The following is a 25,981-nucleotide window of genomic DNA, read 5'->3' on the forward strand; positions in this document are numbered from 1 at the left end:
TTTGAGGGGAAATTGTCAATTCTTCAAGTCAATACTTCAAGTCAATTGCTATTAATCATAATCCGGCCGATGATGGGGGCTCCCTTTTCAACTCATGTTTTAGATCTTTTTAGTCATGTGCAGAAGCAAAGGCAAGATATAATAAATATATTTATAAATAAAATATAATAAATAACCCTCCGCCTTCCTTCGGCAACAATGCCCATAGAATCTTTAACCATGGTCAGCGTGGGGTCCCTGTCCTCGGGTGCGCCTCCCCCAGAGGTGCATTCGGGATCTCCGGGGCCGCAAGCCACTGGCGAAGGCCAGGTGGCGCTGTTCAAGTCGGCGCCTTGTGTTGCCATGGTGACCGGGCGATCACTTCCGGCCCCGCTCCTTGGCTCGGCGCTCACCATAGCAACCGCCCGCAGCGTTCCGGAAGTGGGGCCCGGGGCCGGCCTCCGAGAGCCGAGCTGGCGGCTGCAGAGGCCGCGGCCATGGAGAGGGTTTTGCAACGCGAGGTGAAGGGCGCGACGCCAGGGGTAGTGGCCATAGTAAGTACCCCGGAGCCGTCCGATAACAGCTCCATCTTACCGCTCGGGGGCCCGTCACGCGACTGGTAAGTGACGGTGCCCGGCTTGGAAGCCGGGGCTGCTGCCGCGGGGCATCCCGCCCCCAAAATTTGAGGGGGCTGGCTTTGGGAAGAGAAGGACCCGAAAGCTGCATCAGGCTCTTGCGCGACGCACTTCACCTCTCCAACCCTCCGTTTCGTCATCACTAAAATGGGGCTAACAGCACCCACTTCGCAGGGTTCCATGTCAGATAATGTCTCTTCTTTTGCATCTCTGTCAATCCGATGGGTGTGAGGTGGAAACTCAAAAGTTAGTTCAATTGCCAGTTCTTTTTTAATTGTTTTTTTTTGAAGCATTCCCCCAAATGATCATTGATGTCTTGCATTTCTTTTGAAATTGATTTGCTTTCTTTGAATTTTGTTAATCTCGTCTTTGATTTTAAGAATTTTTTATCATTGTTATTGGTTGAGGTTTTATTATTTTTTATTTATAAATTGTTTTCTTTAAGTGACAAGCCCAAATTCTCTTGGAAAACCACCTGGAGGAGGTAGGTCAGCAACTTGGAAAGTCTTTTTGTTAAGGGAAAGTCTTTTTTGTTAATATTGGAGTTAGAAGAAATCAGATTACCACATTCTTATATAGTCAATGTAATATGGTGGAAAGAATTAGATTAAAATTCTGCCTTTTTTGCTTACTAGTGTGTGTCTTTGGGCATCTAACCACTCCAGATTTTGTACTCTGTAATTCTCCATCAACTGGGATTAAATTGTTAATTCAACCATGTAGTTCAATGATTTACAAACAGAGCAGATGCCAAGGTTTAGAATAAGAATCAAAAGATGTTGGAAACATTCCATGCTACTCATCCTGTACATGCTTATTGTCTGTCTCTGTAATCTGGGAAAGAGAAACAGGTAAAAGAGAAAAGAGGTTTGAAGAAGAATATTGAAATGGTTTGCTGCCATCCTAAAATCTAAAGTTTGAGGGCATAGTCAAAAATAAGGTTATTGTTTGAGTCACTAAAAGAACTACTTTACTGTATATCCACTCAAATGATTCTTTCTCAAATACTGGCAAATGCTTAATAAATATTAAAGTTTAATGTGTGTGTTTATTTTGTGATGGTAAACTTTCTTTGTACCTTTGTATCTATTCTTATCAGTCACAGCAGCCATCTGCCAAGGGAAAATTATACTACTTCTATCTTTAGCAAATATTAATAGTAACAGATTTGGAAGTATCTCTCTGGGGTATTTAGAATCTAAGACTTTAGAACTAGGAAGATCCTATTTTAGAAGTGTCTTATCTGCGTAATTCCTCACCACCACTCCTCCATTGGAGAAATTATGCCAGTAAGTTATACTTTGATTACTATTTTACATTGTTACTATTCTTTTTTTTTTATCAAAAATCTACATGTAAGTATCATTTATGTAAGATAGATTTTAGTTTTGAATATTTTAAGCAATATAAGAGTATAAAATTTGATGACATAAGTAATAATGAAGAAAATATTCAAATAATAAAGGATTTATCAAGTCTCCAACACTACCAATCAATCAATTAGTCAACAAGTATTTATTAAGTTCCAGTTATGTACCAGGTAGGTACTTTTAGGCTGTGGGGATACATGTATAAAGGGCAACTAGTTGATGAAGTGAATAGAGCGCTGGTCTTGGAGTTAGGAGGATGGGAGTTTGATTCCAACCTCAGATACTTACTAGCTGTGTGATCTTGGGCGAGTCACTTAATCCTGATTGCCTCACATCCAGGACCATCTCTAGTTGTCCTGATTCATATCTGGTCACTGAACTCAAATGATTCTGGAGGATAAAGTGAGGCTGGTGACTTAGCTCAGCATCCCCTCACTCAAATCCAGTTCATGTGCTCATCATGATCTTCTTAAGGAGCAAAGGATAAACATCACATGTATGAAGAAAAAGACAATGCATTTATATTCTAATAGGGCAGACAAAACACCAACACATATAAATACATACAGCATAGGTATTAACTTGGAGCAATTAAGTGGCATAGAGAGCAAGACCTGGAGCCAGGAAGACATGAGTTCAATTCCAGTCTCAGACATTTACTAGCTGTATGACCCTGGGCAAGTTTCCTGCCTCAGTTTTCTCATCTGTAAAATGATTGGGAGAAGGAAATGGCAAACCACCTTAGTATCATTACCAAGAAAACTCCAAACAGGGTCATGAAGAGTCAGTCACAACTGAAACAACTGAACAATAACAAGAAATAAACTTAATAAATACAAATATGCAGCAAATGAAAAATGAAAACATAGAACATAAGAAAGAAGGTACTAACTGTGGGGAGAGAGGGAAAAGGAGCAGGGCACAGTTATAAGTTTGGTCCTGGTCTGCATCTTAAAGGGAGAAAGGGAATTCTTAGGCAAAAGTAAAGAGGGAGTGGATTCTAGGCATGGAAGTTAGCTAATGCAAATGCCTGGAGATGGAAAATTTAGCGTAAGATGTGAGGAACAGAGAGAAAGACTGCAAAATTTGGAGTGGGGAGTAGTTACTAATTAGTCTGGAAAGACAGGTTGAAATCAGGTGGTGTAGGTCTTTAAAAGCCAGACAGTTTATTGTTTATTTCTTCTTAGAGGCAAAAGAAGCAACTGGATTTGGTTGAATAGAGGGTGTTATATGGTCATCTCTATGCTTAAGAAAAAATATTTAAGCAGCCATATGAGAATGGATTGGAGGCATGGAGTGATGAGGGCTGACTAACTTTCCTCTGAACATGAAAAAGCTATATAATAAATATGGAGCTTTACTTTGAAAAATGCCACAAATGACTTGTGAAAGTATCAGAAGAGTTTGTAGTTACTGATATTTTGTGAAGTGGTTGAAGGAGAGCTATCTGAAATCAGATGGAAAGCAATAATACTAGAATGTGGATGGCTGTGGTCATTATCTTCTTGTCTCTTGAAGGATGAAATTGTCCATAACCAAAATAAAATTCCTGTTATGCTCTAATTGTTCCCTAATATAACAATGTTAGAACAAATTTGCATCTCAAAGCAGAATTGACTCATTCATTTAGAAGGTATTTCTGTATAGGGATGATGAATGCATAGGTCATTAACATTTTCAATGGTTTTATAAATTACAAATCTGATGAATAGCAACATTAGGTGGTCCAGTGGATAGAGTGCCAGATGTGGAGACAGGAAGATTTATTTTCCTAAATTCAAATCTGACCCCAGATACTTCACTAGCTGTATGACCTTGGGCAAGTCACTTAATCCTGTTTGTCTTAGTTTCCTCATCTGTCAAATGAACTAGAGAAGGAAATGGCAAACTAGTCTGATATCTTTGATAAGAAAACCCTAAATGGGATCATGAAAATACAAATGAAATGACTGAATTGAACACAACTAAAACGTCTTAAACACAACTGAAATGACTTAGCAACAACAATTCAATTGCAGATTCAAAATGCAGATTAAATCCTTCTATACCTTCTCATTCTTGTCTGTCTTCCATAAACCCTCACAGAAAAACAACCCCATGTATTGAGGATCTTTGTTTAGATCTCTTGAAATTATTAGGATACCAAAACAACATATAGACCATCCACTGGTTACTCCTACTTCTGCTTCACAACTTTTCCTCTCACACATAGTTTAAGCAACAAACAATGATTTAAATATGTTTAATTTCATCCTCTTCTGACTATTCTTTTTAGTTGGCAATGTATTGTTGCCACTCAGAACCACTATGCAGAAGTAGAAATCTCAGTAATGAATATGGCAAAGGGAAGAATAATGAGTCTAGAACTTCTTCATTATGCACAGGAGAAAGCTTTGCTGAAATTGAGAGAATTTTGAAAATATTAAAGGATTAACTCCCTTACTGTAGTGTCATTTTAGTCATCTCAGGCTCTTTGTGATCTCATTTGAGGTTTTCTTAGCAAACATCTTAGAATGGTTTGTCATTTGCATCATTTGATAGATGAAGGAATTGAGGCAAACAGGGGTAAGTGGTCTCTGAGGTCAAATTTGAACTTGGGAAGATGAGTCTTCCTGACCCAGGTCTAGACTATTCCACCTAACTTCCCCAGTGATCAAATTAATAATCTAATAAAATTACTGAAACTGAGACTTAATTTGAGCCCAGAGCTTCCTAAATAGAGGCTCAATTCTATTCACTGCACCACCTAGCTAACCTCCCTTACACACATTAATACCTTTATGTTGATTCCCTAGATATCTGAAAAAGGAGATGTCACATGGAAAAAACAAAACTACTTATTGTTTTAAAAAAAAGAATCTTTATAACTAATGTCCCATTTGCCTACTTTACCAATAAAATTTTATGAGAATAATCTACACACATCAAGGGCATTTTTGGTGGACATATCCTTCCCAGAAGGCATTTCACAACAGTCTTCTATTCACCTTCTAACATCAAAAGACTGAAAGACCTGGGGAATACAAAATATAACTGTCTTATTGCTTTATTTTTTAAAGCAAGATGCTGCCTCAAAGGTTCTCTTCCTACCTATGTCTCCGGTACATATGTCAAAAGCATATTTTTCTTAAAAGATGTAGTAACAATAGAGACAGGTTTGGTGCTTCATATTTACATAAATGCAAATAATAAAAAAGATTTATTATATCTTAATAACAAGATTCTTTTTTTTTTTTAGGTTTTTGCAAGGTAAATGGGGTTAAGTGGCTTGCCCAAGGCCACACAGCTAGGTAATTACTAAGTGTCTGAGGTCGGGTTTGAACCCAGGAACTTCTGACTCCAGGGCCGGTGCTTTATCCACTGTGCCACCTAGCTGTCTGATAACAAGATTCTTTAAAGTCATTCATTTCTCTATATTCACTACACAACTTCTCATCTACTCATATGGTTGTTGAGAAAAACATTTTATAGAATTTGGTCTGAACTAGGAAGGAGTGCTACCAAAACAAGTGACATTTCAATTCTCACAAAAATGTTATTTTAGTCAAATTGGTCTTCTAGAACCTCATTGGGATTATGTTGAAAACCAATAATACGGGGGCAGCTAGGTGGCACAGTCGATAGATCCCCTGCCCTGGAGTAAGGAGTACCTGAGTTCAAATCTGGTCTCAGACACTTAATAATTGCCTAGCTGTGTGATCTTGGGCAAGTCACTTAATCATATTGCCTTAAATAAATAAAAAAAAATTTAAAAGAAAACCAATAATAGGATTATCTACTATTAGCTAATATTACTCAAAAATTTATTCAAACCTCAGAGTGCCTATATTATAGAGGCAGCATCATACAGTGGAAAGAGTACTAAGATCAGAGTCAGAGGACCTAGGTTTGAATCCCAGCTCTGCCCATTTGATGAGGTTTAGCCTTCATTTTTGAAGAAGACCATAGCTGCAGGGAGATGATGCCATAACAAGCACATGAATTGGATTTGAGTGAGGGGGGCTGTGCCGAGTCACCAGTCTCACTTTCTCCTCTGGAGTCATCTGGGTCCAAATGACCAGTTACGAAATCAGGATGACTAGAGATAGCCCTGGATGTGAGGCAGTCAGGGTTAAGTGACTTGTCCAGTATCACACAACTAATATCAAGTGTCTGAATTCGGATTTGAACTCAGGTCCTCCTGACTCCAAAGCTGCAATATCTACTGCATCACCTAGCTGCCCATTTACTACTTTTATTATTTTGAGCAAGTCACTTAAACCTCCTTAGATTTCAGTTTCTTTATAAAATCAGGGATTGAACTGGAGGGCTTCTGAGATCTCTTCCTATTCTGGCAACTAGGATTCTATACTCTTCTATTGAATGTCACAAATAATTTCCTGACAATATATCTGAATGTGTTCCTGAAAATACTGTGGAAGAGGGAAGAGAGTAGATGACATTTTCTGACTCTATCAGGGCTCTTGAATCTGCTGCTGCTACTGTTGCCTCACCTGCTAGAGAGGCTGAATGCCCCTCTGGTAGAGCACCTTGCTTACTTTCCACCATTGGTGGAGCTCCTTCTATCCTTTATCTTGTGCCTGGATGCATTCTCAAGTGATTTGCAAACTCATTATCTGTATGGTTCAGAATCTCTGAGGACCAGAGATAAGATCCTTTGCTCCACCTCCAGTTCATCCATGGCCAACTTCTTCCCTTCCTGCCCTTTCCACTATGTTCCCTGCAACTTGATATCTAAAATCAACAAACTTCTCTTTATTTTAGAATTCTTCCTCTCATGTTCCTTCCATTTTCTGTGGTGCTCCCAAAGACCTGGATATCAATGCTTATTTTTAAACCGAGGACTTCAATATATGTGTTGATACTTCAACACTCAAATACTCCAAGATCTTCAGTCTACTTGACTTTCATAATCTATTCCTCTCAGACTTGATTTTTGACAACCCTCACCCACACTCCTTTCTCGAATCATAGTCTCCTATCTCAATTTTCCCTGTCCTATTCTTCATTGCCACTGTAACCAACAATCTCTCCACCTCTTGGTATTTTGCAGACCACCCCCTAGTGCTGAGGTAACATTCTCTTTCTCTAACCTACTTGGACATTTTTGTGAACCAGTTCATTTCTTTACTATCCTCCATTTAGGAATTCTGTGTTTCCTCATCCCATTGCAGCTTGCATTTTGCAAAACCCAAACCCTGTATTATTCCTTTTGAACACCACCTCCTTTCTTCCTAATCATATGCTGCTGACTAGAAGTGGATGAAGTATTACATGAGTGCTGTTTTTTTAAAACTAATTTATGGGATCTCATCTCAACTGATCTTCCCCAGCAGTTCGTCAAACCTCCTACTCCTCCCTAATTGATTCTTTACCCTACTCATCACAATGACTACTCCAAATATTCTCTTCTCCAAATCTCAAACATTTACTCCTTCCTCCATCATTTTTATTGAAAACCTCACCTCAATACTTTACCAAAATAAGAAAAATCCTGCTCTTCACCAAAAATTTCATCTTTATTAATTCGTTATCCTTGTCATGCTCACTCATAGTTCAAGTTAGAGTCCTAGACTCACTCCTCTTTTCTATCTCTACTCACTTGACTACCTAATCAGGTTTCATGGGTTCCATTGCTGTTTTGTGCAGATGATCTTTCTACCAAGCCCTAGACCCTCTTCTGAACTCTAGCCCTTCACCACCCTGTTGGATTTTTCTGAGTGTCTGGTAGGCATCTCAAATTCAATGTTTATTTTTTCAGATCATTATTTTTTCAGACCAAACAGAGCTTTCTTCCAAACTTTCCAGTTACTGTCAAGGTTATTGCCATCCTTACTGTCAATGCAGGTTCACACTCTTGGAATCATCTTTAACTTCTGTACTTGTGCACCCCATATATCCAGTAACATTATTTCAATGTGTCATAATTTCTTTTTTAAATAACATCTCTTCTATATGTCTCCATCTCTCTATTCACACAGCCATCAACTCTTGCTATACCATTTCAATAACTTCTTATTAGATCTTTCTGCTATATAGGCTTCTATCTTTCAATTTGTCCTCCTTGCAGTTCCCTAAGCAATTTTCTCAATGCATATATCTGATCATGTCAGATGAGATGTGATGGGTATATTACAAATATCCATGACATAGCAGGCACCTAATAAATATTTGTTTCTCCCCTGCCCCTAATAAACTCTATTGGTTCCCTATTGCCTCTAGGATTAAATTTAAATTTTTTTAACTTTTCTCTCTTCATAACCTGGTCTCTTCCTACGTTTCTTATCTTCTATGATATTACTCACTTGCCTAATAATGTCACTTATATCTTCACTTTCTGTGATCATGATATACTAACCTATTGGCTGTTCTACACACAACAAAGATATTGCATATGGTTGACCTCCATACCCAGACTGCACCCCTTCCATACTTCTGCCTCTTGGAATTCTTGATTTCATTGAACTCTCAGCTCAAATGTTATTTCCTACATGAAACTTTTTGTGATTTCCTCAGTTGCCAACACGCTCCCTCCTTGAACTATCTTATCTTCCTTTTGGTTGTTTTATGTATACACTTATACATTGAATGTAAAGCTCCTTGAGGGCAGGTATTGTTTTACTTTTGTCCTTGTATCCCCAGAGTATAGACCCTGATACATAGTCCAAACTTAATAAATGCTTACTGACTTTTTTTTTAAAATTGTGTTCACATTTATTAATGCATGGCCTCAGTTCTATCCTTTTGGATTATAGAAATCAACAGGGCATCCATGGTTGACTAAGAGACTATATATTAGCCTCTTCTTCAGGCCCTCATTCACATTTTCTGAAGGCTTTTGATGCAAATTTTTGTTCACTGCAAAAAGTCCCATAAGGTGACATTATTAGTTCTTGTGGCTCAAGCATTCCATAGTTTCCTTAATAAAGACCTAAATCCTAAGTCCTCATAGTCTAGAGGCCTATTAATAAGCCTGGTTTCTCTTCAATAAAATAAGGAGCTTGGACAAGATTATCTCTTTCATTTCTAAAATTCTTTGTGGTATAATCACACATAACCAAAACAAGAATAAATATTTGATATTGATTTAATAATTTCATATGAGAATTTTCAGAGAACCAAATAAGGTAATTTAAAGTATTCTAAGATTAAATACTAAATGATGAATTATTATTTATTCTATTATCCATGATATTCTAACTCTAAAAATGAATTGAGTTGCCACTATGAGTGTTGGATTAAGGTCATGATTAAGTGAAAAAACTATGTATTAGTGTATTCTAAACTAATGAACAACTGGTTTTCTTTTTAGAGGGCAAAGCCTCCTAAAGAGCAACAGGCTGACAAACATCTCCGTAAAATTAGACATCATGCTTCTAAGGAGGAAGCCATTGAAGCTTCCATTAAAGAGAATGAAAAATTTCACTTGAATGTTCAATGGGAGAAGCACATTAACCGAAGTTATATTAACAAGCTTGTGCAGAGAAAAATGGAAGATGCCATGCAAGGATTTTTGTTAAATACAGAAGAAAGAAGAAACAGGTAATTCCACAAATCTTCAGGAATTAATTGCTGTGAATTAATATCAAAACTCACAACAAAAATTCCTTAATTTTTCTAATAAACAATTATTACAGCAATATCTCATAATGAAGATCATGGTTCAGAGATCAAATCTCATAAAATTAATTTTTGCCCCTGGCTACCAAATTCACCTATGATAACATGTTTTGTATCAATTCTCTTACCAGGTTGTGAGCCAAAATTATTTTGTTTTCTTTCACTACTTTTTAACATATTTATTTTCATTTTTTACTAAATATTAATTTTAGATTATAACTTGTTAATCAACTGAATTATCAATCTGATTATAAAGTGCCATTTCAAGTTATTCTGAAACATGGAATTCTGGAAGACTTTAAAAAAACTTTTATTGATGCCTTTTGTTTTTTGTACTTATTTTCCAAAATACACTTTCCTCCTTTTGAATCTTCCCTTATGACAAAGAAAGGCAATTAAGTAAAACTCTGTCTGACAGCATATGAAACATTCAACATCTGCAGCCTTTCAGTTCTCTGCCAAGGGTAGGAGCATGTGTTTTGTCATCTGTTCTCCAGGCTTAGGATCTTCTCAGTTAATCTAAGTTGAGTACTTTTATGTTATTTTCATTTACATTATTATAGTCGTTCAGCGAATGTACTGTGCTGCTGATTGTCTTTTTCTTCAGCATCAGTTCATAGACATCTTTTTTAATGGCTCTGAAGTCCTCATATTTAGAACATTTTATTGTAAAAGCATATCATGCACTTTGTTCAGTCATCCACCTCAATTGATGAGCATCCAGTTTATTTTCTGATTTTGGTTAATAAGATCCTGCTACAGGTATTTTGTGATTTGTGATACTTTTCTTTCTTGTCTTGATAGAATGGGACACTGGGTTAAAACATATGGAGAGTTTAATGATTTTTCTTAGATAAATTCAGATTGTTTGTGGAAGATTTTTTTAAATCCCTTATGGCATCTTTCAGCGATCAATTAAATTTAGCATTTATTATAAACTTACTTTGTCCGAGACAGTGTGGTATACTATATGAACAAGAAAAATGGATTTTTTCCTCTTCTACTTACAAAATCTTAAATTAGATACAGCTCTAAAAACATATTATAATAAAATATTATTGGACTTCTGCCCTTTGGTAGAGCAGTTTTGACTCCCAACTTTTTGATTCAAGGCTTCGGGAACTCCTGGAAGCTGAAGAAAATCAATATTTGGCTGAAATTGAAGCAAAGGAAATCACACCAGAGATGAGGCAAGAAGAGATGAAAGAGACAATTCGAGTAATAAAAGAAGCAAGAGAAAAAGAAAGACAAGATTTCGTTGCTAAAAAACGAGACCAACAATTCAGGTAACATGGCCCAGGAAGATGTGGTATGTATAAAATCTGAAATTGATAAGTATAATAAATTTATGAAGGCTTATTTTAAAATAAATGATAGTTTACTTCAAATTAGTATCCTTAAGAAAGGAGTGTTTTGAGAAGCAATATGGTGATAAAGAATGCATGTACACTGCCTGAAAGTCTCTGCATAGAACTGGAATAATTGCAGAGAAATAAATGAACCTCAGGTGAAAGGTTGAAAGTTTTCTGGTTCAATGGGGGGGGTTGAAAAAGTAAAATGTTTTCTCACTTATGTGATAAAAAATGAAGACTATCAGGGGCAGCTAGGTGGTGCAGTGGATAGAGCACTGGCCCTGGAGTCAGGTGTACCTGACTCAAATCCAGCCTCATGACAATTAATAATTACCTAGTTGTGTGACCTTGGGCAAGTCACTTAAAAAATTGCCTTAAAAAAATGAAGACTATCTTAGAACAATGGCAAAGGCAAAGAGACAGTGCTGACCTGCATTATCCACATCAGACAAGATAACATAGTGTGGTGTAATGAGCCTTGGACTTGAATTCATCATTATCAGTTGTGTGCCTATATCATTTAACCTGTAAGAACCTCAGTTTTCTCATCTGTAAAATGGGGAGAATAATACTTATGGAACCTACTTCATAGGCTCATTGTGAGCATAACATGAAATATTGTACTTAAAACAGACCTCAGAGTGTTAAATCAATCACAACTATTATTCTTGCTTTTATCATTAGACAGATCTACTATATTTAAGAAAGCAATTAGGGCAGGTTTTAGAAGATAATACAAGGAAGTCTGTATTGGCAGAGGCCCAAAGGTAAATATCTTGGTAACTGGTTGATGGAGTTGAACAGGAAGTTGGTACCCACATGCAAGAGATTAGGGATATCTCCTTTAAAAAAAATTATAGCAGGGCAACTAGGTGGTGTAGTGGATAAAGCACTGGCCCTGGAGTCAGGAGTACCTGAGTTCAAATCCAGTCTCAGACACTTAATAATTACCTAGCTGTGTGGCCTTGGGCAAGCCACTTAACCCCATTGCCTTGCAAAAACCTAAAAAAATAAAAAAACAATTATAGTGCCCCCTGCTATTTGCATAAAAAAATAGGAAACAGTGATCAACAGATAACAGCTCTAAAGAGCAATTCATTTCTTTTGTGAGCTAGAAGTGCTCTTTATTTTTTTAATTTACATTTTTGTTTATTTACACATTACTAAAATAGTCTTGTGGTAAGAGTAACATAATCCCCCCTCCCCCGACAAAAATAAAAAAACCTCATGAGAAAGAAAGTGAAAGAGGGAAAAATGTGTTTCAGTCTGTGTTCAGATACCATCAGCTCTATCTGTCTTCTATTTTTTTTTCTTTTTAAAGTTTTTGCAAAGCAATGGGGTTAAGTGACTTGCCCAAGGTCACACAACTAGGTAATTATGAAGTGTCTGAGGTCAGATTTAAACTCAGGTCCCCTTGAATTGAAGGCCGGTGCCACCTAGCTGCCCCCTAGATCACATTCATTATCATAAGTCCATCAGAGAAGTTATTTCTATATTTTTTCCCACAGTTGCTATTGCTGATTGTATTTCCATCCATCCATTCCTCCCAACTCCCATTTATTCTATTTTCTCTCTCATTTTACTCTATCCCCTCTTCAAAAGTGTGCTATGGGGCAGTCAAGTGATGATGCAGACAGAGCACCAGCCCTGGGGCCAGGAGGTCCCAAGCCCACGTCCTACTCCAGCCACCCAGCAATCACCCAGTCATGTGGTCCAGGGCAGGCCAGCCAACCCCACCATTGCAAAAAATAAATGTTGTATCTGACTACCCTCTCCCATGAACTTCCCTCTCCTCTATCACCTATATCTCCTCTCCTCTCCCCTTGTCCCCCCTCCCCCCCCCCACGTTTTCTCTCCTTTTTCCTCTAGGGTAAGATAAATTTCTATTCCCTACTAAGTGTGTATGTTGTTTCCTCTCTCAGCCATTTCCTGATGAGAATGAAGGCTCACTCATTCCTCCTTACCTTCCTTCTCCCCTTCCTCTCTACTGCAAAAGCTTTTTCTTGATTGTTTTTATGAAGTATCTTAGCCCATTCTATCTCTCCTTTTCCTATCTCCCAGTACATTCCTTTTTCACCCATTGACTCCAAATGTATAATAGATTATACCTTCAAATTCAGCTCCTTCCTATGCATTGTCTAAATATGCTCCTTCTAACTGCTCTATTAAATGAGATGGTTCATATGAGTAATCACTATCATCTTCCCATGCAGAAATGCAAGCAGTTCAATATCATTAAATCCCTCATAATTTACCCTTCTCATTCACCCTCTCTATGTTTCACCTGAGTCCTGTACTTGAAGGTCAAACTTTCTGTTCAGCTCTGGCCATTTCAACAGGAACATTTGAAATTCCTTTGTTTCATTGAAAGCCCATCTTTTCCCTTGGAAGAAGAGTTTCAGTTTTGCTAGGTAGTTGATTCTCAGTTGCATTCCAAGCTCTTTGCCTTCCAGAGTATTATATTCTAAGTCCTATGAGCCCTTAATGTGGATGCTGCTAGGTCCTGTGTAATGCTGATTGTAGCTCCATGATATTTGAATTGTTTCCTTCTGACTGCTTGTGATATTTTCTCTTTGACTTGGGAGTTCTGGAACTTGGCTATAATATTCCTGAGAATTATCTTTTTGGATCTCTTTCTGGGGGAGAGTGGTAGAAGCACAGGGTAAAATAGAAACTGAGAGAATTTACCACTCTCCCCCAGAAAGAGATCCAAAAAGATAATCCCCAGGAATATTATAGCCAAGTTCCAGAACTCCCAAGTCAAAGAGAAAATATCACAAGAAGTCAGAAGGAAACAATTCAAATATCATGCAATTTTCCTGTAGAAATTCTTTAAAAATGAGGTCAAGGCTCTTTTCTTTATCATGACTTTCAGGCGGCCCAATAATTTTGGATCTGTTTTCCAAATCAGCTGTTTTTTTCAATGAGATATTTCACATTTTCTTCTAGTTTTTCATTCTTTTGGTTTTGTGATATTGTTTCTTGATTCCTCACCAGGTCATCAGCTCCCTTTAGCTCCATTCTATATTTGAAAGAGTTGTTTTCTTCAGAGAGCTTTCTTATCTCTTTTTCCATCCGGCCAATTCTACTTTTTAAGGTATTCTTCTCCTCATTAATGTTTTGGACAGCTTTTTCCATTTGACCAAACTGGTTTTTAACATGTTTTCTTCAATGTTTTTTTGTATTTCCTTGACTAAGCTGCTGACTTGGTTTTCATGTTTTTCCTGCATCTCTCTCATTTCTCTTTCCAATTTTACCTCTTCCTCCCTTACTTGATTTTCAAAATATTTTTTGAGTTCTCCCATAGCCTGAGCCCAATTCCTATTTTTCCCTGGAGGCTTTGGATACAGAAGCTTGGACTTTGTGTTCTTTTGAGCATGTATTTTGCTCTTCCATGGTACCAAAATAATTATCTATGGTCATATTCTTTTTTTTTATGTTTACCCATTTCCCCAGTCTGTGCCTTGGTTTTGAGGTGCCTCCCAAGCTTTTGAATGTCATTGGGACACCCTTCAGGGACCTCAATTCCTTCAAGGTTTTATGAGAGGTTCTGATTGCTCTCCTGGCCTGTGCTCTGGTTTGTGGATGAACACAAGTCCTCCCCCTTCCCTGGAACTGCGAGGAGGATCCCTGTTCTGCTGTGACAATATGGGGGCCCAGACTGTGACCAAGGTCTGAATATGGACAAAACACCAGGGTCCTGTCCCAGGAATATAAGAGAGGACTCAACAGTCTCCCCCCACCTCCTTACCTTCTGTGGATTGAGCACTCTGGAAGTAGCTGCTGGGAGGCTCTCTACTGGGTAGCTCTGCAGGCCTGCTTCCTTATCCTGGGACAGCAGCTGCACTGAAGGCTGCATTGACCGGGGCTCTGTGCTCATTCTGGCAGAGGTTTTCCCAATGATCTTCCAAGTTGTGCTTGGTGTTCCCTGGGTTGGGAAGTCTGGAAACTACTTCTGCTGCCAGGAGCTGGTGCTCTGAGGTCACTCAGGTGCCTGGCCTATTCCCAGAAGGCTGGAGCTCCTTTGCTCCCTTGGCTATGCTTCGTCCCCTCCTCCAACCCCATGGAACAGAGCCTTCCCACAATCTTCCAGGTTACCCTGGACTGGAGAATTGCCTCACTGGATCTTTCTGTGGGTTCTATCTCTTGAAAATTTAATTAGAGTCATAATTCTAATGTTTTTGGAGAGAGACCCTGGGAAATCCTGTCCTCATGCCGCCATCTTGGCCCCACCTCTTAGAAATTGTCTTTTCTCTAAAGAGCAATTCTGCTAGAGACCCATAAAATCAATTAACACCTATGAGGGAAATAAATTTATTTTCTGTTTTCTAGAAATTACTATATTCAGGGTACAGAATTTAAGACAGTAAAATAGAATGGTAAAACAACCATCTCAGGGAGCAGATGTTTGGTTACTGTAAAGGGTGTAGGAGGAATAATTTTGATAGAATCAAGCAATTACAATTTATATTAAAATTTAAACTATTGTACATTTTTTTTGCATCTAATTCCCCTTTCCCTAAGAAGATTCCATTAAGTTTTGATTATTCAGAATTTGTGCTACTGAATAATTCCAGTTAGTCAGGCCATGGAAAGAAGTGTAATATATCCAGTTCTATTATATCCCAAACTTCTCTAAGTCTTCTTTGTAATAAAAGAGATGTTCCTTCTTCTTCATTTCCAGCACATAAATGAGTATCCAGGCACCTGTTTTAAAAAAATCAGGTTATGCATTGAAATTTATGCTTGCCTTTTAAAGGCATTCAGACATTTTAAAGGACTGGATAATACCCTACTAAAAAATAGACATGAAGAAGAATGTTGTACATCCTAAAAGTAGACATTGCATGCCATATGATTATTACTTGGAATATCTTAGTTGAATGTATAAACTTTCTTATGATTTGTGTATGTCTTGCCTTATCAGGCCCCATGACATTGGTACTGAGGAGACTCTTACAAAGAAGAGCTTTATTAAAGAGTAGTGCAGCAAGTATATATATAATTATATATTTTACACATACTACAAAGCAGTATAAACAAAGATGGATAAAAGAAAAGGGAGTTGTATTGGGGAGAAACATGTTCAAAACTGGGGTTCAGGTGGCAAAAAAAGAATGGGCTTTATTGAGAACAGGTAGGAGAGCATCTTTTTTTTGTTGTTGTTGTTGTTTCCCCTTTTTCAGGATCTTTGGGATACAGACCTAATAGTGGTATTGCTAGATCAAGGGTATGCACAGTTTGATTGTCCTTTGGACCTAATTCCAAATTGTTTTCCAGAATGGTTGAATCAATTCACAACTCCGCAATAGTGTATTAGTGTCCCAGTTTTCCCATATTTCCTCCAACATTGATCACTTTCCTTTTTTTGTTATTTTAATCAATCTGATAGATTTGAGGTGGTAAATCTAGAATTGTTTTAATTTTCATTTTTCTAATCGATAAAGATTTTGAGCATTTATTCATAGATAGGTAGATTTAATTCCTTCATCTGAAAACTACCTGTTCATATCCTTTGAACATTTATCAATTGGGGAATGATTTGTTATAAATTTGACTCAATTCTCTCTATATTTTGGAAATGAGTCCTTTATCAGAAACAGTGGCTGTGAAAAATGTTTCTCAGCTTTCTATGTTCCTTTTAATCTTGGCTGCATTGGTTTATTTGTACAGAAACTTTTTAATTTAATGTAATCAAAACCATTCATTTTCCAATTTATAATGTTCTGTACTTGGTCATAAATTCCTCTATCCAAAGATCTGCCAGATAAATAATTCCTGATTCTCCTAATTGGTTTTTGGCAGAGAGTAGGAAGTTTCATTTGATCTGGCACTGCCACAGCAACTTCAGGCAGAACTCGAAATTCAATAAATCTAGGAACCTTTTAGGGTTGAAATTAGTTAAGTGTTTGACCAAATATAACCAGCTAATTTTAAAGCTGATAATTTTTTATGGTCCATGAATGATGTTATAAATATCCAAATAGCCCTTGGCAGAAAAAAAATTCCCCACCCTGGCTCATAGGATCGCCCTTTATGTCTAAATCTTGAACTCATTTTGACCTTATCTTGCTACATTGTGTGAGATGTTGGTCTATGCCTAGTTTCTGCCATTCTATTTCCTAGTTTTCCCAGCAATTTTTATCAGATAGTGAATTTATAGCCCAGAAGTTGAATTCTTTGGGTTTATCAGGTTTATCAAGCAGTAGATTATTGTAGTCATTTGCTACTGTTTCTTTTGTACCTAATCTATTTCATTGATCCACCATACTTTTTTCTTAGCTAGTACCAGATAGTTTTGATGACTGCAGCTATGTTCCATAGTTTTAGATCTAGTACAGCTTTGATCACATTCTTTTATATTTTTAAAAATTAATTTGATATCCTTGACCTTTTGTTTCTCCAGATGAATTTTGTTACTTTTTTCTAGCTCTGTAAAAATAATTTTTGGTAATTTGATAGGTATGGCACTGAACAAATAATTTAATTTAGGTAGAATTGTCATTTTTATTTTATTAGCTCAGCCATTTGATATTTTTCCAGTTGTTTAGATATGATTTTATTTGTGTGAAAAGTGTTTTGTAATTGGGTTCATATAGTTTATGGTTTTTCTTAGCAAGTAGATTCCCAAGTATTTTATGTTATCTACAGTTATTTTAAATGGAATTTCTCTATCTCTTGCTGCTATGCTTTGTTAGTAATATAGAGAAATGGCGATGATTTATGTGGGCTTATTTTATATCCTGCTATTTTGCTAAAATCATTCATTGCTTCAAGGAATATTAGTTGGTTTTTTAGGATTCTGTAAGTATACCATCAAATCATCTGCAAAGAATGAATTTTGTTTCCTCATTGCATATTTTAATTCCTGTAATGATTTTCTTCTCTTATTTCTAAAACTAATATTTCTAATATGATATTGAATAATAGAGATGATAATGGGCATCCTTGTTTCACACCTGAGATAATTGGGAATGCTTCTAGCTTATCCCCATTACATATAATGCTTGCTGATGGTTTTAGATAGATACTGTTTATAATTATATGGAAAACTCCATTTATCTTGATGCTCTCTAATATTTTAAATTTTGTCAAAAGCTTTTTCAGCATCCATTGAGATAGAGAGAGCATTCTTAATAAGACCCAGATGTGTTGGAGAAGTTCTTGGGGTCACCTATCAATAGCAGTATTGAGTGAGGGTTGGGCATGGGGAGTTTATTTACATGGCAGAAGGGCTAAACCACATTAGCCCATTAATATAATAAACCACATTAAAGGTAACCAAAATCTCTCAAACTCTTTGATGAGTTAGGTGAGTGCCTTCCTCAAGCTTGTAAAGACTTTCCCCAACAGAATGGATGGATAAAAACAATTTGTTGTTCCAATGGCCATGAAGGTGGCCAAAGTAGATACTGTGGAGCACTTAAATTTGGTCAGCCATCAAAGACTCCTAGGTCATTCACTGCATCCTGGGGCTTCACCAGTCATCTTGACTTTTGTTGGGCCATAGAAGTTCTATAATTCTGGATGAGAGAGTAATGCTGATAACTTTGCAGAGCTCTTCCTTTCTTAAATCCAATTCATGTACAAGTCAAGATATGACCTCATAATTACATTATAGAAATGAAGGACTAACAATAACAAAACAATAATCATCTAGTCAAAAATTGCAAGTCACATCTACCCAACACAGAGTTAACAGTGGCGAAGGAAAAAGCTATCTGTCTTTGTTTATATGCTTTTATAATAGCGTAAGTGACTCCATCTTAGAGGCCTATCATAACTAAAGTTGTGATCACAACCACAAAATATAATAAATATTTGTTGAAAAAACAGAGGGTGAATTCTAATATGACATGGTCACCCAAAAGGCTAATACAGTGTTTAACCACATGAATAGAGACCTAGCTTTCAAAAATGATAGTCCATCCATGGTATTAACTGTGCACTGAATCAGCTAGCCAACCTCCTCTGCCCTAGCTGGAACCCCCTGAGGGAGCCACACAGTTTAAGAAAGACATTACAAGGTGATGAAAGTATTTAAGTCCAAGTCATATGAAGATCTGTTAAAGATTTTGTGGATACTGAAGAGAAAACTTATGAGAAATAAGAGCTGCATTCAAGTATATGAAGGGCTGTCATGTGAGAAAGAGATGAAACTTATTCTGTAGGGCTCCAGAATGCAGAAACAGAAGCAATGGGTTAATGTTGCAAAAGAGGAAAAACCTCCTAATAAATGGAGGGGTTCTTCGGTAGAATGAGGAATTTCAGGAGATGGTAGTGGAGGTGTTCAAGCAGAGGCTACATGATTGTTTGTTTTGGAGGATGGACTGGAGAGGGAGACCAGTGTAATAATCTAGAAGATAGATGATGAATTAACATATTGCATGATTAGAGAGAATGGGTCAGATGTGAATGATGCAGCAGGAAGATTTGGCAATTGATTTGATATGTGAGGTAAAAGAATCAAGAATAGACTTAGTTAAGAATAATATCAAGTCAAGAATGATGCTGAAGTAATTAACATGGGAGATCAGGAAAAATGTTTTTTTGACAGAAATGGAGTAGAAGAAGGGAGGGGTTGAGGAAAAGATAATGACTGCTGCTTTGGACATGTTGAGTTTGAGTTATCTTTTAGATATTCAGTTTGAAATATTTAATAGGTAACTGGTGATATGAGAATCTAAAGGAAGAAATGGAGGCTTGATGTCTATCTATCTATCTATCTATCTGTCTATCTATCTATCTATCTAGCTATCTAGCTAGCTATCATCTGCTGGAGACAAAAATTAAAACCATGAGATCTGATGAGCTCTAAGAAGACACCATTGAGAGAGAGAAAAGAAAAGGAACAAGGGGGAATTTGGGAATTGTTTTCAAGAATTTGAAGGGCTGCCACAAAGTTGAAGAATTAGAACTTTTTTTGACCTCAGAAGTTGCAAAGACAACAACTTCTAACAATGAAGGGTGTCTAAACATGAAATTAATTGCCATGGAGAGAGGTATTGGATTCCTTCTTTTTATAGGTCTTCAGGTAGGAGTTGTATGGATGTATGACTTCTTTTATTTCAGGTAAGAATGAAGTTCATTTGATGCCCACATTCATCTCCCCTTCCACCCATCCTTCCTCCATATATGTATATTTTTCTTTTTTTCATATACCCCATTTATATCTTTTGAAACACAGAATTGTATTCCAAACTCTCTTATCATTTTTTTGGTAGAAGCTGCCAGCTTTTATGGAATCCTTATTGTAGTTCCTTGGTGCTTGAATTCCTTTCTCAATACTTGAGATAAGTCTTCTTTGATATGGAAGCTCTGGATTTTGACTGATATTCCTAGGCCTTTTCCTTTTGAGATTTCTTTTAGAGGGTTATCAAAATTATTAAAAGGTTATTATTTTTTCTTTTCTTTGTCCACTGGTCCTAATAGGTCTGGAAAAAATTTTATGATTTATTGAAATGCATGTTCCAGATTTTTTTTTAATCAGGATTTTTTTTAGAGAGTCCTATAATTCTTAAATGAATTTTCCTTGGTTCAATTTCCACATCAGTAGTTTGTTTCCTATCAGACATCTTATATTTTCTTCATTTTTTCAGTCTTTTGATTTCTTGCTGTCTCGGAGAGTCACTGATTTTTGTTTGGTCTATTCTGATTTCAGTGAACATTCAGTGTTAATTAAGGTTTATTATTTTCTATTCTAAGCTATTTCCCTTCTAGTTCTTTCCTACAGAGTTTTTATTTCATTGTTCATCTTTCACATTATCTCTTCTAGATCTTTATCTAGGGTTTGTGGAAAATTCAATTTTCCCTTTAGCATCTGCTTGCTATTATTACTACATTATCCTCTCCTTCTAGGCTGTATTTTTTTTAGATCTTCTAGATCTTTAATTGATTAATTTTTAGTAACTTTTTATTTGTTTGTTTTTCCAACAACATGCAATGGTAGTTTTCACCCATCATTTTTTTGCAAGGTTTTCAGTTTTACATTTTTCTCCCTCCCTCCCTTTCCTCCCTTTCCTCCCCACTACCCCCATCAGAAAGCAATCTAATATAGACTCTACATGTGTACTTATGCTAAACAGAGATCCATTATTAATCATACTGTGAAAGAAGAATCAAATTCAAATGGAAGGAAAAGAACAGCAATATATAAGATAACTTTTAAAAATTGAAAATGGTAAGCTTTGGTCTTTATTTAAACTCCAGAGTTCCCTCTTTGCATGTGGATGGTATTTTCCATTACAAGTTTTTTAGAATCATCTTTGATTATTATACCACCGAAATGAACTAGTCCATCATAGTTGATTGTCACCCAATCAATGTTGTTGTTAGTGTGTATAATATTCTGGTTCTGCTCATTTCATTCAACATCAGTTCATGCAAGCCTTTCCAGGCTTTTCTGAAATTTTATATATACATATATATATATAATATATATGTGTATTATATATATATATATATATATATATATGTATATATACACCACAGTTTAAATGTATACACACAAACACACACACACAATTTGTTCAGCCATTCACCAACTAATGGGCATCCCTTCAATTTGCAATTCTTTGCCACCATGAAAAGAGCTGTTATGAATATTTTTGTACATATGGGTCTTTCCCCCTTTTTCATGATCTCTTTGGGATACATACCTAGTAGTAGTAGTAGTAGTAGTAGTAGTAGTAGTAGTAGTAGTAGTATTGTAGTATTGCTGGATCAAAGGTTATGCACAGCTTTGCTGCCCTTTGGGGATAATTCCAAATTGCTCTCCAGAAAGGTTGGTAGAACTTTAATAATTCTTTATATTGGTCAGTGTCTTCTTTAGTTTACTCATCTTTCTACCTTAGATCCTTAATGAGGGCTTTGGGTCAGAGTTAAACTCCACTCCATATTGTATTTTTGGGTGGGGTGGCCAGTCCTACTTGGTCCTAGTCTCATTCACCTGAGTTCCTGCATTGACTTCTGCTTTTCAGGGTTAGATCTCCTTGCATCTTTGAGGTTCAGAATCCTGCATCTTCAGTATCCTCTATGGTGCCTCAGGACAGAGTGCTAAGGACCTTGGAGACTGTTTTCCCCTCCCATAAAGGTTTCAACCACTCCCAGTGCCTTCCAAGGGTCTACTATAGGTTTCTGGGTACTCTGGGACTTTCTTAAGGGAACCCTACATTATTACTGTCTCTAAACATTGAATGCTCTAAACTACCCTTATCTCTGGTTGGTCTCTGGTTATGCTGGGAAATTGTTGCCCTATTTGCCTTTGCTAGCGGACCTTTTCTTATCACACCATGGGTTCCTGGCTGTTTTTCAGATTCTAGGGGGAAGAAGTTCATCACTCTTGAGATCTCACTGGATTCTTTGAATATGGCCTTTTATGTTTTTTGTTTGAGAATATGTGAGGGACCTGATTTTCCTCCTCCTCTTCAGTCAATCTTGTCTGCATTTCCTCTTCTATTCACTTAATTTAGAAAGGCCAAGGTCACTCATTTCATTCAGGGTCATTACCAATTATCTTGACCTTTGTTTTGCCATTGGACTTCAAAGACTCTACAGGAGAGAAGGAATTCTTTTAAACTAAATCCACCTTATTTGAAAGTTAAGACATCACTCTTTTGATGTCTTTGATAGAAGGGTGAACAAAAACAAGATAAATCCTACAAGATCCATCCCTCTGGTAGAATGTAAACTCCTTGAGGATAGGAATAATTTTGGTTTTGTTAATGCTCAACTTTCAAAGAAATTCAGTTTTTCAATTGAGACATTTTTGGCATCTGTGGTCCTAGCATCTAACCTAGTGCCTAACAAGGAAGTGGTGTTCAGTAAATATTTGTTGAATCTCATTGAATGATAACAGCTTTAGGGTCTTCATTTCTTTTTGGTCATTGATTTGCTATTGTCTTTAGTGAGCCATCATCTACATCTTCAATAACTTTGACCTCAGTGATTTTTGTCAAAATAGTTCTCTATAGGTCCCAAATTTAAATCTACAACCCTGATTCCTTAACTCCTTCCCAGAACATGAATTTTTCTCTATTTAAGGTAGAGACTACTGGTTTATGTCTTCACTGTATTTAAATATATCCCTGCATCCTATAGAACATTTTAAAACTTAGAGCATGAACCCTTAACAATTTGCTTTTTGTAACATTTTTCAGGGAACAATGTGAGGATCTCCGTATTTTCTTGACCCAAGTCCATGAACAGAAAGTATATGAAGATCGAGCAGCACAGATGGCATTTAATGAGGAACTGAGGAAACAAAAGATGATAGAAGAAAAAATGTACATTGATCTTTGGGAAAATGACAGATTAGCAAAGGAAAAGAGAGCAGCTGATGAAGCCTATGAAAAGACAAAGAGAGATGAGCAGATGCTCCTATGTCTCAAAACCCAGATGGCTATTCTTAATGCTCAAAAAGAAGAGGCCAGGCGTCTAAAGAAAGAAGAAGGCCTATTAATGGTAAATCTTTTCATATTCTCATTTCATTCAAACAGTATATATTGAGTTTTCCAAAAAAAGCTCTACTCCGAAGCCTCTTGTAGTGGGAGGGATATGCTATATTCTCCAAAGTTGGACCAGCAGCCTGGTCTGACAACCATACCAAGTTGCACATCTGTTTTCCAGTAACCAACCTGTCTAATTGTAGTGAGAGATCTTCCAATGCTAGTATTTAGCTGCTAGTTGATGAAATATGATTACAAAATACAAAGTAATCTTGGTTCCTGTATGTGAACCCTAAAATTGTAAGAACCTTATAAACAGTTAAAATGACAAGGGGCAGTTAGCTGGTACAGTGGATAGAGCACTGGCCCTGGAGTCAGGAGGACTTGAGTTCAAATCCAGCCTCAGACAAGTAATAATTACCTAGTTGTATGACCTTGGCTAAGTCACTTAACCCTATTGCCTTGCAAAAAAAGCAAAAAAAAATGACAGAAAAATATAGATTAGACATTTTTAAGTTTTAAACTCTAAGATCTTACCAAAACCAAATAGATGGAGGCCTTTCTGAGGTAAATGACCACAAGGCACTGGGAAAGAAATCAGACTGTACAATTTGAGAAATGGGGAAAATAATCAACCTCCTTAGTGGCCTACACATAGAAGTTGCACCATATAGCTACCCAAGATAGTTCTTCAAAGATTATCCATCTTTGTATAAATTCTTCTCATCTCTTTCTGGGAGGATGATCTTTCATCCTGAGCATTGTTCTACCAGATTTGTGATTAATAAAACAGGGAGACTTTTGGAGTCTTAATTTTTAACTAGGGAGAAAGGTGACCATATGAAGCCTCTTATTCTCTAAAGAGAATTAATATTTTATCACAATATAGTTATGAGAAATTATTCTTTCATATGTACAACATTTTTCTTGGTGGTGACAGGGAAATAAAGGGAAATCAGACAAAGGTGCTAGAATCAGTTTTTAGATTGTCAACAAATATTCATATTTGGCACACTAAAAAAGTGTGATCCCTGTCCATTGACCAAAGAGTAGACTCACTATCAGAAGAATCAAATGTTCATGTTGATATTCTTGCAATAAGCAAAACAAGAAGACAAAGGAGTTGGAACTGAACAGAAGGATAATGAACAGATTCTCTACCAAGAAGCAAATGGAGTCTGCAGAGTTGCAGTGTGCCCCCAAAGTCATTAAATCTCATCTGATATCATAATCTTGCCTTGATGTAAATATGTTAAGTATTAGCAGACTACCCCATATAATTTTAACTACATGTCACCATTTGTTGTAGAAGGTGAAATGGAAGAAATATTCTATGAAGAACTTTATCTTAAATACCAGTCTAAGTCAACATATATCTCAATATTCAACTAATTCAATGTGGTAATGATAGCAAAAATTTTAATCCAGATGTTTTATTTAGAGGCTACAAAGTGCCAGCATTTGGAAGTGAAAACTAAAAATGATATACTCATTACTCTTTAGGAGCTTTGAGTCTGCTTGAGAAAGATTGGAAAGTGAGGTTTTATTAAAATTTGAAAAATGTCAAATATCTTGTTTAGAAGTATTCTATCCATCCCCACTAAATATAATGCTTCTAGCAGAAAGTTCAAAGATACTAGCCTGGATGAATATTCCAAGTACCCAAAAACATCATTACAAATGAAATCAATTCTTATCATGATATTTAGAAAATCATTGATTACTGCTGATAGAATTGTCTTTGAGCAAGCTGTCCCATCCAGCTCTATGACTTTAAATTACCAAATTGGAAGGTGATAAAGAGAAGATATTGTTTGTTATTACTACAAGTCAAATCCAACCAGTCACTATTCTTTGCTAAGTATTGGATTCCCACTACTCTTTCAACCCCTCAAAATGGAAAATGGATAAAAGTCATGATACTGATGGTGTAAGAAATATCAATTACTAATGAAAAATGGTTGCCATAATAGAGAGGTCCAGTAGGGGTTTGTTCACACAGCCAATATTTGATGTCCTTGAAAGGCAAAGACCTAAGAAATCTAAGGACAATACCTGATTAGAGTATAAATTTATTGTAAAACATCATGTGAGAGAATAACAGAAGATAACAAACAATATTATCCCCATTGCCATTTTTTTAATTAGTGGAAAGCAACTGAAGGAAAAATGAGTCTGCATAGAGTTCAGTATGAGTCTTTCAAAGCAAAAGACCCTAGATCAGATGGAACTAGAAAGGAAATCATGGTTGGTTCTTGTCTTTTGTTATAGAAGAAGACTAAAATAATATCACTATGTTTAAGACAAATCACACTATGTCGGACTATGACTGATCAGACAAATATGAGCTTGAAATGCTCTGAGACAAGTCGGGCACAAATAGTTCATGTGAACTCCTGTGCCAGTGTCTGCTGTACTATACAATAAATTCTAAAGTTCTTAAAAGAGACCTTCAGGGTGCACCAGTATTGTTTCTTCTGACCCTCTTGTGAACACTTGCTCTGTGTTGAGTTTTCCATAGAGTAGTCTTTTTTGGTAAGCATACTTCTGGCATTCTAACAACAGGACCAGCCCATTGT

At 36.6% G+C, this 25,981-nt stretch overlaps 1 protein-coding gene across 2 annotated transcripts in view; it reads left to right on the forward strand.

Annotated features, from left to right (window-relative positions):
- The first annotated feature begins 395 nt into the window (after positions 1–395).
- The window catches only part of CFAP53 (cilia and flagella associated protein 53), a 46,872-nt gene continuing 21,286 nt past the window's right edge, over positions 396–25,981 (forward strand). For both annotated transcript variants that reach the window (XM_074200761.1, XM_074200762.1), the window contains exons 1-4: positions 396–533; positions 9,297–9,526; positions 10,717–10,890; positions 23,115–23,418. In XM_074200761.1, the coding sequence (XP_074056862.1) occupies positions 477–533; positions 9,297–9,526; positions 10,717–10,890; positions 23,115–23,418 (765 nt within the window). In that variant the 5' untranslated portion in view covers positions 396–476. The remainder of the gene's footprint in view (positions 534–9,296; positions 9,527–10,716; positions 10,891–23,114; positions 23,419–25,981) is intronic.

This window comes from Macrotis lagotis, chromosome X (assembly GCF_037893015.1).
Source record: "Macrotis lagotis isolate mMagLag1 chromosome X, bilby.v1.9.chrom.fasta, whole genome shotgun sequence".
In the NCBI taxonomy this organism is placed as follows: Eukaryota; Metazoa; Chordata; class Mammalia; order Peramelemorphia; family Peramelidae; genus Macrotis; species Macrotis lagotis.